Source organism: Sesamum indicum, linkage group LG9, assembly GCF_000512975.1.
Source record: "Sesamum indicum cultivar Zhongzhi No. 13 linkage group LG9, S_indicum_v1.0, whole genome shotgun sequence".
NCBI lineage: Eukaryota > Viridiplantae > Streptophyta > Magnoliopsida > Lamiales > Pedaliaceae > Sesamum > Sesamum indicum.
In genome coordinates, this window is record NC_026153.1 from 7,137,658 (window position 1) to 7,152,686 (window position 15,029).

The following is a 15,029-nucleotide window of genomic DNA, read 5'->3' on the forward strand; positions in this document are numbered from 1 at the left end:
TGGTTGGGTTGGGCATAAAATTAGCATTTTACTGACAGAGAACTGCAGTAATGTTTTTTTCTCATTTATTTCTCATATTGACATAAAAAACCCATCCTTGCTTCGGTTTTTGCCTTATTTTGACTTGTGGTACCCGAACTGCTGTCTTAGTCCTTCAGCAATAAAGGACAGATAGTTGTCAAAGGACAAACCATATTCTCCTCTGCTAACATTTGGTAATCTGTTTTATATTGTATTTCTTGTACCTAACAGTACATTTCGATCTTGTGGCTTATAACATCTACACTTTTGTAGTGGTCCACGAGCAGTATCTGTTGTGAATTCATCATCGGAAAAACTAGGTGGAGCAAGAGTTGCTGCAACAGCAGTTGTTCCAGACGAGATTCCAAAAATCAAGGAAGCGCTGGAGAGGTGGAGCGATGTTGATAAAATGGATCTCATTCTTACTCTTGGTGAGTGTGTAAATTCTCACTTCTGCAAATTTTTATTGCCTATATGTTAACGCAGCTGGCACCTAGATAAGATAATAACTTGGATTCTAATTTTCATTTCTGTAACGAATTGAAATTGAATAGGTGGTACTGGATGCACCCCAAGGGATGTTACACCTGAAGCTACAAAAGAAGTGATACAGAAGGAGACACCTGGTCTGCTTTATGTTATGATGCAAGAGAGTTTAAAGGTACTCAGATTTCTGTATGACATGCTTCTTGTTTCCTATGATTATGTTCTTTTCCTGCTATTATATAGTTTGTGGTTCTTACTAGTTTCATAATACCCAAAGGTCATTGAAATTATATTTGAGACATGTCTGCTGTGGATCCTAATTGTAACCGCAGATTTTTTATTCGGTATGAAATTTGTCATAAAGTCCTCAGTATGGCACTTTTTCTGCTTAAGTTCAACTCGCTCTTGCTATGTGAAATGTAATGTTTCTCCAGAACAATCTATAATTATGATAAAATTGCAAAGGGGTTGAGATTTATAATCTTATAATACTTGCTTTCCGAGTTCCTTCAAGGGCCTGTTTCTGTGGGGCGGAATAACATAGCTTATTGTTATTCTAATATCATGTGAGCAGGTTACACCTTTTGCAATGCTGTCGCGCTCTGCAGCTGGAATAAGAGGATCGACGTTGGTAAGCTCAGCATCTGATTGAATTAATTTAGTGAACCTGGTTTTTCCAATATGCCATTCTTCCTCCAATTCACCCTTAGTATGATAATTCAAATTTACATAAATAGATCGACATCAGATTTACCTGGACTTTCGATATTTTATAAATTCTCTGATTTGATGCTTGATGTTGCTAAAGGTTAAATCTCTACGTGTTTCTAACTTTCCCCTCTAATCAGATAATTAACATGCCGGGAAATCCCAATGCTGTTGCTGAGTGCATGGAGGCGTTGCTACCTGCACTTAAGCATGCATTGAAACAAATCAAGGGGGATAAGAGAGAGAAGCACCCTCGGCACATTCCTCACGCACAAGCCGCTCCTACAGATACCTGGGAACGCAGCTATAAGTTGGCTAGTGGTGCTGCTCAGGAAACTGGTTGTTCTTGTTCCCATTAGTTTCTGAGTTGTAAATACGGTCCACGTCAATTGTTGCATGGACGTTAAGAAACTTGTAAGCCTTTTTCATGCTATTCTTGACAAACATTTTACAGGAACAGGAATAAAAACATGGAAACATTGTTCAATTCAGCATACAAGTAGCCAAAATGATTGATTTGGCACAAAAAGTGCGGGAGCCGTTTTGTTGCACTTGGTCCATGCCATTATTAGATGGTGCTGGAGCCTGGACCATGGTTTTTCAATGCGAATTTGATTTTCTTGACGACATACATACAGTTGAGTCTGAAAATTGTCTTGAGAATTTGTTTGTAGAAGATTGTTCTTGGATTCTGACAAGAAGTTTACAAGAATCATGCAACTTAATAATACTTGATGGATACAACCTTGCAACATAGAGGTCTTTTACCCAAGTGCAGTGCTTTTCGACCTGCAAAAGTTGCTCCTTTGAATCCAAGAAGCCTTCTGTCAAGTGAAGGGGGCATTTTTGGTGCTTCTATAAAAAACATCCTTTGATGTTCAGACATACTAAAAAAAAGAACCTAAACTTTGAGACGATGTAAACAAACACCCCTTGCAGTCATGTTTTATACTGCATGATCTTGGGTAGTCTAAAACATGACTACAACCAATACAATGTGAGGATCTCTTTCTTCATAATGTGCTTATTCTCAGGAGTAGTCAGTGTAATTATCCAGGTGATCAGGAAGAGGGAGGAAGAACCCCTTGAAGGAAGGATGATATCATAGCAAGTGCTCTCTGAGGCTGGTAGCTGGGAACAAGATGTCCAGCTCCTCTAACTGTCACAAATGTCAGTCCTTCGTATCCCACCACATACCCTCCAACCTGCCATTTCAATTTATAGGATTTAATACCAAATTGATTGATTAGTCCTAAGTGAACAGAGGGGTGTATTTGGTACCTCATCGTCAAGGTACCATGGCCGCCAAGCAGTCTGTACTGGGAGTTTAAGGCTGTTGATTGCATACCTTGTCGACGTAACTGGAACATTTGCATCTATGTCTCCACTGGGATAAAGAAGAAGAGAAGAATTATGTGGAGGAAATAACTGGTAGAATGAAGTGGAGTATTATGGCTTAAGCTTAATTGCACTTTTACCCCTTCCTAAAATGCTAAAGTAAATTACAGCTCTGAAGGATGATCATCTCATCATTTATTTTACAATTCAAGGAAAATAAAGGAAGTGCCTGAGTGTATTTGTTATACTTATATAACTGCAGGGATGTCTTGTAATATAAGCGTTTACCTGTATAGCCATACCCTCATGCCACTAGCCATGAGATCCTGGATTGTTGGCAAAACATTGCTTTGCCAATCTGTCCAGTGAAAACCTCTGCAGAAATTTTAACTATTAAGATAAATATCGTGAGGACGAACAAATATTTAAGTCGTGTCTGCTCATGAAGGTTAACTTACCTGCATCCACTCCAAGTGGTTGGCCTTACATGGAAAGCACCTTGAACTTCAGCTGTATTCAAGTAATATTTGACATATGTGTCTGAGCAGGGATCAAAGAAATTTACCTGATCATGTAAAAAATAGTTAAAATGCTCATGATGATAGTTGCTACTTGAAATCTGAAGAAAACAAGGATAACTGCAGTAACTCCAACTGAAATTTAAGTATATTGTACAAACAAGTTTCTTATTGTGTTGACTATATAATTAACAGTCGTATTTTACATTACAAATTCCCTCGAAGACTGAATGATTGGAGCTAATCTGTAATATAAAACACGATTGCAAGGGCTTCCATATTGAGGGTCTTTTTGTAATATATGCAAAACTGAGGGGGTGCTGATGCAATTTATCCCAACAATAACAAATAGGTAGAAGGGCTTACAGATCCAGTGGAGCCATTTTTAAGCACAGGATTGAGGCAGACTGGTGCATAAATGTTGTTAATATCAAAATCTCCAGCCTCGTCACTGCTTTTTTGCACAAAACTAAAGCATTTATCTGATGCTGTTCCATTCACAAAATCACAATATTTGAGGATCCCTGCATGTGTCTCATCAGAGTTCAATGCATATGTCCAGAGATGATCAAAGAACCCTTGTCCCAGCATGCTGTCATCCACCAATGCATTCCCTATCTGAAAGATTTCCAGCCATGAAATTAGTGAAGTGAAGTAGTACAACAAATGAAGTAGTAAGGAGAAGTTGTGTTGATTGAACATACAGCAATGCCCTTTAGATTGATCACAGTTTGGTTGGTTCTTTTGTTGTTGATCAATATCGTGTATGCTAGTTGTGGGACGTAATGACCAGCGTAACTTTCTCCAGTGATATAGAAATCCCTGTCTTTGTATTGTGGAAATCTGTCGAGCCAGTTGACAAGAAAAGTGTAGGCATCACCTGCGGTTCTTATGTCGCCGGTGGTGTCGTAGTCGGCAGATGTGTTTGAGTATGAGAAACCGACTCCAGCAGGTGACTCCAGGAAGATCACATTTGCCACTACCAAATTTCAAACATCAGTAAATCCACTAATCGTCTAATATATGATTTGAACACCTTACCGTTCGCTTAAATATATGGTAATATTTAGAAATTTGATGGGATGTTATATTATATTCAGAGAAATATAGGGAGTGTATTTCTCAAAGGGCAACAATTTTAGGATAATATTTTTTAATGATTAAAAATTTCAAAAGAGAGAGGAGGCAAAATCAATGATTAAACCACTCCAAGAAAGATAATTTTAACTAATTCTATGTTTATTGGGAGCTGACCTCACCATTATTCCATGCATAATTATTCCGGAATAGAGTTTTTCCATCACTATTGACCCTGAAAGGGCCCAACTCCTCCATTGCTCCAAACCCAAAGGATGAACATCCTGGACCTGTCAAAGTCATAGCACAAGCACATAACTCTTTTTTCCCTTTATAATGGCAATCAAGTTGGTAACAATGAAGACACTGAAGATGGACCGATATCAGCAAAAATGGCTGCTGAACAGTGAAGTAATCGTGTACAAGAATAGCTATAGCTACTAGCTATGATGGATTTGATATATGATGAACTGCTTAACTTTTGTTTCTACTCATTGATTTTGTTTTTGATATTGGAAACTTACCTCCATTCAGCCACAGAACCAGAGGGTTGGTGGAAGAATTAGTCGGAGACTCAACGAAGTAATAAAACAGTGCTCGTCCAGCCTGTGGATCCACCGTAATGTATCCTGAATACTGATCGAAATCCACGTTATCAGGTTGCCCCGGCAAGGTGCTGATCTTGTCAGCCTGCATTTGTCCATCTTGGGATGTTAGGAAAACAGGAGAATACTCCCTTTGTGCATGTAACTGTGACCATGAATCTGAATAGGAAATACTGTTCTGTGATATTCTAGATTTGAGCTGGCTGTGCAGATAATTCGCCTGATTGGCATTGCAGAATAGCAGAAGGCTGAAGAGAAGGGGCAAGAGCAAGAGAGGTGCAAGATTCTGCATCTTGTTACCTTTTAGTTTGTATATGATGTGAAAACAAGATCCATATATAGATCAAGCTTGGACGGCAATATGCAAGGACATGGTTTGTCTTTTCTTGACATTGGACTTGTAACTTACATCTTGTTAATCTTGTTGTAGAATTAGCTACACCTGGGAAACTCAGTCTGATATATAGTATCGGTCACGTCCTGTTGCACACGTAGGTCATTCTTGAAGCTTGCTACATAGAAGACTTGGCTTCTTGCTTGTAATTTAAGAAGGACTCACATTTTCCAATTTGAGAGCAGATTACAGAGCACTCTTGCTGCAACTTTTGCTTGAATTTGTTCATTCATTTATTGTGCCAAAAAGAGGAAAGAGAATTTATTTCTATGATGTGAGTTTTAACTTCAAGGGGAACAGGTTCTTCTGCTCACTATAATCTGCCCAGGATCTGAGATTACAGGTAGAAAGTGTTGATTTTAACTTTTTGCAGAAGCCGGCCAAGTATTTGACAGCTTAAGTGATGGGACTGACTGAGCACCATTCGACTCTTGTAGTTGTTTTTCAACATTGAAGCATGACAAAGATGTCTTGTAGTTGTTTTTCAACACTAAAGCATAATGCTGAAGACAAACGACAGTCTATCCCCGGGAAAGAAACCAAGATACATTGTATTATTTGTATCTTTGTTTTGCTTTACATAACAATGAAGACCTAAGAGGTGCCTTCAAAACAACAGCGGCAGTGAAGTATGAAACTTGAACAAATATACCTATTCACCATCTTCCACAGCAAAAAAGGTCATATTTGGGGAAGTACATTGCACTGCAGAACATACTTTGGTTACAGAACTCAGAGAGAATAAATTTTACCTTCTGAACCAGAAATAGATATAATATATGGCTTGACAACTATGTGTTTATGTTTGTCAGACATTCATATCCTCTTCATACAACTTCCTTATATAGTTAGGTCTTTACATACGTATACCAGCAGACAACCTTCTTCCTCAGAATTCTTGTGGTTGTAACTTTCAATCATGCCGGTGGAATGTAGTCCTTTTAAGCAAATGTCCAGTATGAAGCCAAAGGGCATGCAAATTTGGCACTCTTTCGTCCAATTCTAAAGCATTTGTTCTTAGAGACATTATTGCTGCCAGTTGTATTGTTGGTTGCGATTCCCAGACATCATGTTTGAGCCGCGTCCAGCTCCTGAATTCCCATATGGACCACCGTGAGGGTAATTAGGACCTCCAGATCCATAACCACTACCTCCGCCCCCTCGAGGACCAGCACCAGGCATGCCACTAGAACCATATGGAGGAGCCCGTCCTTGAGTCGGATACGGGCCATTGCCATAACCCCCACCACCTTGACCACGATTTGGGTGGTTGTAGCCCCCAGAAGGATTTCCACCAGGAGGATATCTTCCTGGCCCTGCTGAAGGCCCACGTGGCTTACCATAATGATGGCCAGGAACTCCAGCAACCTGAGGTTGTCCGTGCATAGGTGGATTTGGACCCGGACGCATCTGAGCATGTGCGTGCCCGGACTGCTGAATTGGTGGAAGACGAGAGTGCTGCTGCTGATGCTGCAGCTTCTGACGCTTTGAGTTTTCTTCATGTTGCCGCTGCTGCTGACGCTTTTTCTTTGTCTGGAACTCATGGGAAGATTCATATTTTGGCAAACTGATGACACAAAAAGTGAGGCAAAAGGATGGGAATTAAAAACTAAGGATCGCAAAAGGTAAAGATATATGCCAGAGGGAAAAGTTTAAGAGATTAAAACCTCTTGGGGTCGCAAGGTAATGGATCTGTCCAGAAATACTCAGCATCAAGAGCATCCTTTGCTGATATTCTCTTCATAGAAGAAGAATTAGGGAAAAGAAATTAATTGTCAGAAAGGTGAACTTAGAATACTTTTCCTCAAGATCAGTTAGCCAGATATGAGTCTTATGACAAAGTATTATGTTGCATGAATAGAGAAGGCGTGTGCCATGGGCGCCATATGACGCTAGGGCTGCGCCTCCCACGCCATGCGCACCATTGCATATATACGTGTTCAACATGAATATGTGAAATTGCTAGCTCATGAGCAAGTATCAAGATTAGGAAGGGGTAAAAGCATATGCTGAATTTCAGAAAAAGCAACCGAAGCAAGTATACCTGAGATGGATCAAGAGTCAGCATCCGATCAAGTAAATCCAAGGCATGGCGGTCAAAGCTATAAACAAAATAGTTAACATGTTAGACTTATTTATATTGCCAGCAATTATTATTTAAAAAAAAAATCATGTAACGCCACATGATTACTTACTGTCTGAAATGCTCTCTTAGACGCCTTTTCACAACCCTTGTTGGCTTGAAATTGTTGTACCAAGGAATCTTTGAGACTCCAGGCCAAATCTCCTCATTAGGAGTCCCACAGATGTCAAAAATTTTATTTAATTGCTCCGGCTACAAGAGAGAACCAGAAAGAATATAGCAGACAGGAGCAAAAAAATGAAATACAACACATAGGCAGAAGGAGAACGTAGGTATCCCCAATACATAACATACATTAGAAACTATCCCAAATTCATCACTCTTATTTCAGGGGACGCTAAAAATAAGGTTCCGCTTCTTAAAATAAAAATTTCTTTCTCAAGACAACCCTCTCCTTTAAATTAATAATTTGACACCAGGTAACTACTTTCAACCAATTTTAGCGGGCAATAACATATACACAGAGAGAACTTTAGCCTTTCACTTTCATTCAAAATGACACCCAGTCTGAATGGCTACTTAAAACTGGGATAGAGGAACATTAAAATTACTCTATCGTAGCTGCTCCTGCTCTTAAAATTCTATTAGAGGTTGTTGCTTGACTAGGACTAAGCTGACATTAAGGGCATAATTGCAATCTTCAGGTCAATAAAATCGCAATTTCTGGGCTTTTCTGTATTCAGTTCAGTGTATCAACTATTTGAAAAAGGAAAAAAGAAGAAACTACCTCATCTTTCCCAGGGAAGATTGGTTTCCCATTAAGAAGTTCAGCAAAGATGCAGCCGACTGACCACATATCAACAGCAGGGCCATACTTTGTGGTTCCTAGCAGCAACTCTGGCGGCCTACAAGATTCATTTTAGCTACTTATGACATGAGTAATGATATATTAAACAATTAACTAATTGCATCATCTTTGGTGGTACATACTCCCGAACTTACCTATACCACAAAGTAATCACACGATTTGTAAGATTAGCATTATGGTCACTTGAGAACGAACGGGCTAGACCAAAATCTGCAAGCTTCAAGTTTCCTTCGTTATCTATAAGAAGATTGGAACCTGCAATTCATACCAGATCCTAACATGAGCCTCATAAATGGAAATAATTTTAAACTGAATACTTGTTTTAAATATAGACCTTTAATATCACGGTGAAGCACTTGATTTACATGACAGTAGTGAAGCCCTGTCAAAAGCTGTCTCATATAGCACTAAAAGAAGAGAGAAAACGTGAAAATCATTCATTTGATTGCCACTCTTCTTTTCCAACAGAAGCATCTGACATGGCAATAATCTAAATATTCTTGATCTTTTACACTCGTTGCAGTACCTTAATTTGCGGCACAGAAAATCTCATTCCAGGACGATCGGCAAGACCAGTCAAATCATGGTCCATGTACTCAAAGACCATGTAAATTCCACCTCTATACTTGTTACCATCTGGAAGACGAAGACAGAATGCAGATATATAAACTTTTAGCCTCAAATGATGTTAAAAAATCTTACAGAAGTCCTCCCATTAATCATGTAGGTTTAACAAATAAAATTTATGCTATTTATATGATGTGTGTAATTTACAAAAGTTCATCAATGAAAACAAACAGCAAACATTTTACCTGATGCCCCTTGCTCATCCTTCTCTGGACCTGGATAAAATTACAAACTTCAGATGCAACGACTTAAACAGCAAACAGAAAGATTTAAATAGAAAATAAAAATGATGCATAAACCAATAAAAGATCAAAATAGAAATAATAAGATTACCAGTAGATGTCACGATCTCTTTTAACTTGATCACGTTTTCATGGTGAAGCTTCTTCAAAATTTTAATTTCACGAATGGCTGTAATGGGGAACTGCAGCACGAATGGATTTAAATCAATGATCATATTGGATCCTAAGATGATGTAGTAACTTTTATTTTTATCCATATCATTAACAGGTAACATCTAGTGCACACCAGAACAGATGAGGTGCAGAAATCATACCCCTTCTCTTTCATTGTCCATCCGTATTTTCTTCAAAGCAACAATTTCCCCTGTTTTGATTTCTCTTGCCATGTAAACTTGCCTGCAAGTATAAAATTCCCACGTCAAATAAAAAGTCGAAGGGTCTGTCTGGCAAAGGAGTAGGTCAAACTCAAAATAGAAGGATCCACTAGAAAATTCAACTCATGCACTTGAGCTATTTGATCGTTTCCTTTTACTCTTAACTAGAAAAAGACTGTTGGCATAGAATGAATTCTAAAATTGGCACACCCTTCATTGATTTTCCAAACAGAGGTTAAAAACTTCCATTATTCTACTCAGACCAAGCAATCAGCCCCCTAGACCGGTCAAATCATACAAACATGGAGAATGCATCCGCCCATATGCACAGAATTAGTATATTAACAGTTATTCATATATCACAACCAACTTGAGCCTAAATAGCTCAATTTTCAACATCATAGTTTAGAACTTGTATTAAAAAAGAAGCAATCTTTCAAATCCATACATTCTCTTTCAGAGGGAAAAAGTACATATCTCTCTTCCAATCGGCAAGAAATTTCTTCTTAAGTGGGGGGAAAAAAAAGGGTACCCATAAGTTCCTTCACCAATCTGCTCCAATTTCTCGAAGCAATCAACGCTTCGAGAACCCCACGCCGGCACCTCGCTTACATTTAGCTGCTCCGGCGCCGCTATCGCCATTGTTTATCGCCCACGCCTCTTTCTTCAACGGGAAGATCGAATTATGCTCAAATTAAAATCAAACGATGCGATCAAAACGAAATAGATTCCGGTAATCGCGAGAGACAACAGAACAGAGAATTGGAATTAGGGTTTAACAGTGAGTCAAGACGAGGAACAGAAACCGGGGGCTTCCGTCGAATTTCGCAAATTCTCCGATTTGCAGGGCCTTGATGAACAAAAGACAACGGGAGAAGATGAAAAGAAACAGTGGCAGCAGCTACGCAGCGGGAGTACCAAGACTGCACAAGGCGGTGGCCTCTGCCGAGGGTAAGAGGACCAATTTTATGACAGAAAGTAGCTTAAAAAAACCGACAACAAATGTAGATTTCAAGAACTATTTCCTACATTTTATTTTCGTGGAGTGAAGAGTAATAAATATAGTAGGAATAAGACTCCTCCCATCATCTTTCATTTATTCATTATTATACATGGATTCAAGATATTGCGTAAATTATATCCATTGTATTCCAATTCCAAACCAATCAAGCCCACCCAACATATTATTTCTATAGTTATTTATAAATTTATATTAATATAAAAAATATATGTTTATATTTAATTCAATCAATAACTAAATCAAATTTAAATGAAATTTAATTGAATTATTATTTGTGTGATGATTACAGTTTTGTTAATTAATTGAAAATTGTCAAGAATCAATATTTAATTACAAGAGAATTATTATTACACGCATCTTGACGGTACTTTTAACTTTATTGAAAGTTGTCAAAAAATTGAATAATAGTTCAAATTTACAATGTAAATGTGGTGATGTTGGATGATAATCTCATTCTTGACGGCATTATTTATAATTAAACGACGAATACAAACGACATAATCACAACACGACACATATTGGTGGAGGCGAAGAATGTGAAATCAGCTCATAAGATTAGAAGAGGAAAAAGAGGGCTTGTAGAGAGAGGGCCAGCCCATGCCCATGCCCATGTTACCACATTCCATAGCCCATTGAAACTATACATCGAACATGTAAAGGACAAATGAGCTGACCCCATCAACCATGAGGATAATATATTACTATTAGTGTGAAGCATCTGACTCTTGCTGGTGGACTTCTCAGTCATGGCTTCTTTGCTTCATCTCGTTAAGGTCAGAATCCGACTGGATTAGCTTTCTTTCTTTCTTTCTTTTTTTTGTCCAATTCCATTTGATGTAGTTTCTTGGTTTCCTTTTCTGTATATTTTTTTTTGGTTTTTCAATTATCCGATTGATAGTTTCAACATTTTTGTTTTGAGTTTGATATCTGTAAAATTGATTGGGAAAAGGGTCTGGGGGTGTTCTTTGTGTAGTTTTGAATCAGCGTAAGAGTTGGGGTTTGCTGTGGTGTTAAAAAGATTGTTTTTATTCTCTTTTTTTCTTCTTATTTTGGATGGAGATGTGAACTTAGATTTACTCCAGTTTGAGTACTATGAAATTTGTCCTATAAATTTATCGAGTTGGATTCAAGCTGTTTGAATTGTTGTGGTGTGCTTCTGTGTTTTTATTGCATTGGTGATAATGCCCAAATCTTGATAATATGTTTTTCTTGAGGGAGAAATTTTCAATTATGAACATTGAAAGAGAGCAACAAAAAACAATCTGAATCACTGCCTGATATGTGTAATTTTGGTTTCTTCCTCTGGTATGCTAACTTGGAAGAGACTAGCTTGAAAGGACGATTCAATTACCTTCATCTTGGTTGGATGGTGTATTTTGTATTTTTGTTTGTGTAGTTATCAGTGATTTAAAGTTGATTCACAATGAGCAAAGTTTTTTGTTCACCCGGTAGCTCTTCTGGGTTTTAAGGTTATATTATACCCCTATACAGAAATAAGCCACTAGTATAAAGTCACAATCCATCAGCCGGATTCTTTTCCTGGCAATTTGTTGTCTATGGAAGAGTTGGTGAAATATCTGATGTTACTACAGGATTCTTATACTGATATAATATTACAAGAAAATTTTTATTTGATCTTGATGGAAAGAACAAATATTAAAACGTGTACAAATGCAGCCTTATAGATGCCGCCTCCTGTTGCCAAGAGTTAAAATGATCTTTGATTGAGATGAAACACTCTAATTCTTTGGTTTTTTTCCCCTTGGAAACATGCCATTGACCTTTACTTTTTTGCAGCCTCACTGAAGAATAAGGCTGGTTGGCTTGTCTGTTGGCTTCTAAGCGATTCACTCTTGCATTCCGATCCCTGATCGCCGTTGCTTTTGCTGTAAGTAAGTTTTTGGACTATTTCTTGGGCAAAAGAAACCTAAGGACCGAAGGCAATGGCGGAGGAGGAGAGAAATTTAATCGAGATATTGGAGGAGAATATCCCCATAGATATGAGCAAGTACATCAATTATGTTCAGTCACCACATTGTGGTGCTATAGCAACTTTTGCTGGCACTACTCGTGACACCTTTGAGGGCAAGATGGTCTTAGAACTGAGATATGAAGCATATGTTCCGATGGCAATACGCTGTATCAAGTCGATTTGTTCATCTGCCAGGTCATCTTGGAACCTTAGCTCAATTGCAGTAGCCCACCGTCTAGGCCCCGTTCCTGTTGGTGAAACAAGTGTTTTCATAGCAACCTCAGCAGTTCATCGAGCAGATGGCTTGGATGCTTGTAAGTTTATGATTGACGAGGTTAAGGCATCGGTTCCAATATGGAAGAAGGAAGTTTACACCAATGGAGAGGTTTGGAAAGAGAACTCGGAGTTTCTGGAGAGACGGGACGAGCTTTGTAAGCCTGTTGGAGATCAAGGCACATGGGGGGAAAAGGTTATGGTAGAGGCAAGACGAGAAAAAAGAGGTTGTTGCGCAGGAAAGGTAAAGGTGAACCTAGCAGATTCTTGATTGCTAATCATCAATCTGCGTGGGAGAAAAGGTGGTGTACCAAACAAAATCTCTGACAAGTATGTATTCATTTGCCTTGTAATGGAAAAAGATGCAAGTTCTGTGTACAAGTATTCATTTGCCTCTCACATTAAATAAAAGTGAGTACAAAAACATACACAAATTCTACAATAAAACCCTCAGTTTGAACAAACAATATGTTGTTTTTACATAATGATTTTACTAGTAGTAAATCAACTCAAAAGACGTGTGAACCAAACCCTGAGAAATTCCTAGAAGCCAAATACGAGAGAGATCATAACAGTCCGAATGATCTCAAACTAAGAGGGTTATTTTTATCTATTCCTAAATAATAACTTAAGCTGGAAGAAGACTTTTAGCTGGAGGAAACAGAGCAACAGCATTTCTTCCAGGATCAGTGTACTTCCTGGAAACTGCCTTGAGCTTGTTTTCTGCTGCTCCTGAGTGAAAACTTGCCAACATCTTTGCACATTCTCTGTTAACAATGGGGATAAGATAACTCATTTAGCAAATTTTCATTCAAATGTGAGCATGTATAGAAGTAATAGTATGTGTAATTACAGTAAAAACATAGTTTACATACATCAGCTGGTCCTCAGAGTAGCCTGTATAATGCTTCAGTGTCTCAGTCCATAACGGGCTCCTGTTAAGAGTGCAACGGGCAACGTATACTGCAGAAGCAGAAAGCTTTGAAGGGCTGTAGTTTACAATGCTCGAGTAATTCATCAAACCAAGCTCAGCAAAGAAAAACACCATGTCCTCCATCTACATACATGAATGAAATGAACATTCAACGTCAGCTACTTAAACTGGAAAAGGATGTGAAAATTAGATACAGGCAAATTATGGAGATACAACATACCTCCTTGTCAGCCGGAACGGATGCTTTAATGTATCTGACGAGAAAGACGTATGGAGTTGGAACTGTGAGATACCATTCCAACTTCCCAAGAATTGCTTTCTCCATCAGAAGCACCTGCTCCCTCACATAAGCGTTATCTGATATGGCTATGAAGTCACTGACCTGGAAAGGATGAGAACAAAGAAACGTTGAATTTAATCACAGAATGAGGTTTAGTGTACAATTTATCAAAGAGAATTAAAGTTATCTACCTCCGGTGCCCATATTTCCTCGTACTTGCAAGCAATTAGCATTGAACTAATCCCAACCAACTGCAGTTCCCTCCTCGGAACAGTTTTCAGTGACAGAAATCGATCCACGATATTGATTGTAAGGTAGAGACTCTCAGGCACCAGTTCAAACTTCTTGTGGACTTCAATCAGCCAGTCCACAAGAATGGCTCTCATCTTGGGGTTGATTTCTGGTTGTGAATCCATATAGTCGTGAACTCGGCCATTTTCCTGAATAAAACAATCATAAAAGATTAGATAGGCAATCAATCAAAGGAAAAAGGATAAGCAGTGATTAGAGAGGCTAGTGAAAATAACACACACCTCTGTAAGCTTGTAGAAATTGTACATATCCTCAACATACTCTGCTGCTGCCAATTCATTATCTCCATCTGCTGCATCGATGTCTGCTAGTAAATCCTTTGGCTTCTTAGTAAGTCCACAAGCAGACTAGAAAGATGAAACAAACCCAAATGTCATATGGATTTCTTGATTTGACAATGGAAAATAAGCTTGAGAAAATATCTTAAGGCAAACCTTGCTTCGAGCAGTAAGGACTGCAGTGAGACTTTTGCCGGACTTTCTTGAGGACATTTTTTCCTTCATTTTTGTTCCACTCTTGGGGCTTCCTACTTGATCAGGACTAACGAGTACATCGTTCTTTGCCTTAATTCCCGGTTCTTTCTTGGGCATGGCTTTGGCTTTTGCAGCACCATCGTTTCCCACTAAAACATTCACATTATCTACCAGTGGTTTCTGCACATAGTTACAGTAATAATCAGTTGATCAAGAAAAATCAGCAACATCCAAGTAAAGGAAAATCGAAAAGCAATATCGCAATGTGCAACACTCAGAAAATTCAAATGTTTATATAAACCTTGCAGTTGTTTTTCTCTACTGCTGCTTGTGCATTTGCCAATAGTTGAGCACCAAAGCTTCTGAAATAGAGAACATCAATATTTCAGTAAAATATATCATGCATGATGCCAAGAACTATGC

The 15,029-nt window shown here is 38.4% G+C and overlaps 5 protein-coding genes across 7 annotated transcripts in view; 2 read left to right on the forward strand and 3 right to left on the reverse strand.

Moving 5' to 3' along the window:
- The window catches only part of LOC105170977 (molybdopterin biosynthesis protein CNX1), an 8,632-nt gene extending 6,930 nt beyond the window's left edge, over positions 1 to 1,702 (forward strand). For both annotated transcript variants that reach the window (XM_011091954.2, XM_020696673.1), the window contains 4 exons: positions 295 to 452; positions 576 to 682; positions 1,082 to 1,138; positions 1,356 to 1,702. In XM_011091954.2, the coding sequence (XP_011090256.1) occupies positions 295 to 452; positions 576 to 682; positions 1,082 to 1,138; positions 1,356 to 1,574 (541 nt within the window). In that variant the 3' untranslated portion in view covers positions 1,575 to 1,702. The remainder of the gene's footprint in view (positions 1 to 294; positions 453 to 575; positions 683 to 1,081; positions 1,139 to 1,355) is intronic.
- Positions 2,072 to 5,289, reverse strand: LOC105171151 (serine carboxypeptidase II-3-like). Its single transcript, XM_011092177.2, has 8 exons — positions 4,673 to 5,289; positions 4,331 to 4,438; positions 3,776 to 4,050; positions 3,438 to 3,689; positions 3,012 to 3,118; positions 2,842 to 2,928; positions 2,497 to 2,602; positions 2,072 to 2,420 (listed from the first exon to the last, which is right to left on the reverse strand). The coding sequence occupies exons 1-8, from the start codon at positions 5,043 to 5,045 to the stop codon at positions 2,277 to 2,279; spliced, it is 1,452 nt and encodes a 483-aa protein (XP_011090479.1). The 5' UTR covers positions 5,046 to 5,289; the 3' UTR covers positions 2,072 to 2,276.
- LOC105170978 (cyclin-dependent kinase C-2-like) lies at positions 5,683 to 10,412 on the reverse strand. 2 transcript variants are annotated; one of them, XM_011091955.2, is made up of 12 exons: positions 9,874 to 10,412; positions 9,282 to 9,363; positions 9,059 to 9,149; positions 8,911 to 8,940; positions 8,625 to 8,734; positions 8,433 to 8,505; positions 8,233 to 8,353; positions 8,018 to 8,135; positions 7,343 to 7,482; positions 7,192 to 7,249; positions 6,815 to 6,885; positions 5,683 to 6,714 (listed from the first exon to the last, which is right to left on the reverse strand). In XM_011091955.2, the coding sequence occupies exons 1-12, from the start codon at positions 9,981 to 9,983 to the stop codon at positions 6,174 to 6,176; spliced, it is 1,545 nt and encodes a 514-aa protein (XP_011090257.1). In that variant the 5' UTR covers positions 9,984 to 10,412; the 3' UTR covers positions 5,683 to 6,173. The 2 variants fall into 2 exon arrangements, with proteins under 2 accessions (XP_011090257.1, XP_020552333.1); XM_020696674.1 differs by lacking the exon at positions 9,874 to 10,412 and adding an exon at positions 9,790 to 9,844 and having other exon boundaries at positions 6,174 to 6,714.
- On the forward strand, positions 10,893 to 13,018 carry LOC105170980 (molybdopterin synthase catalytic subunit). The gene is made up of 2 exons (XM_011091956.2): positions 10,893 to 11,135; positions 12,160 to 13,018. The coding sequence occupies exon 2, from the start codon at positions 12,306 to 12,308 to the stop codon at positions 12,876 to 12,878; it is 573 nt and encodes a 190-aa protein (XP_011090258.1). The 5' UTR covers positions 10,893 to 11,135; positions 12,160 to 12,305; the 3' UTR covers positions 12,879 to 13,018.
- Positions 12,977 to 15,029, reverse strand: part of LOC105170981 (G2/mitotic-specific cyclin S13-7) — a 3,260-nt gene continuing 1,207 nt past the window's right edge. The window contains exons 3-9 of the mRNA XM_011091957.2: positions 14,908 to 14,968; positions 14,568 to 14,786; positions 14,355 to 14,480; positions 14,013 to 14,261; positions 13,762 to 13,923; positions 13,483 to 13,664; positions 12,977 to 13,374 (exon numbers count right to left, since the gene is read on the reverse strand). Of these exons, the coding sequence (XP_011090259.1) occupies positions 13,236 to 13,374; positions 13,483 to 13,664; positions 13,762 to 13,923; positions 14,013 to 14,261; positions 14,355 to 14,480; positions 14,568 to 14,786; positions 14,908 to 14,968 (1,138 nt within the window). The 3' untranslated portion in view covers positions 12,977 to 13,235. The remainder of the gene's footprint in view (positions 13,375 to 13,482; positions 13,665 to 13,761; positions 13,924 to 14,012; positions 14,262 to 14,354; positions 14,481 to 14,567; positions 14,787 to 14,907; positions 14,969 to 15,029) is intronic.

Bases quoted from the DNA above. Each gene is read 5' to 3' on its own strand.
- LOC105170980 (XM_011091956.2), top strand. From the start codon at position 12,306: ATGGCGGAGGAGGAGAGAAATTTAATCGAGATATTGGAGGAGAATATC.
- LOC105171151 (XM_011092177.2), bottom strand. From the start codon at position 5,045: ATGCAGAATCTTGCACCTCTCTTGCTCTTGCCCCTTCTCTTCAGCCTT. The intron at 4,051-4,330 runs GTGAGGTCAGCT...GAAATTTGGTAG, and splicing joins TAATTATGCATGGAATAATG to TGGCAAATGTGATCTTCCTG. The intron at 3,690-3,775 runs GTATGTTCAATC...GAAATCTTTCAG, and splicing joins TCAATCTAAAGGGCATTGCT to ATAGGGAATGCATTGGTGGA.
- LOC105170978 (XM_011091955.2), bottom strand. From the start codon at position 9,983: ATGGCGATAGCGGCGCCGGAGCAGCTAAATGTAAGCGAGGTGCCGGCG. The intron at 9,364-9,873 runs GTACCCTTTTTT...TTATACTTGCAG, and splicing joins ATTGGTGAAGGAACTTATGG to GCAAGTTTACATGGCAAGAG. The intron at 9,150-9,281 runs GTATGATTTCTG...TTCGTGCTGCAG, and splicing joins TGGACAATGAAAGAGAAGGG to TTCCCCATTACAGCCATTCG.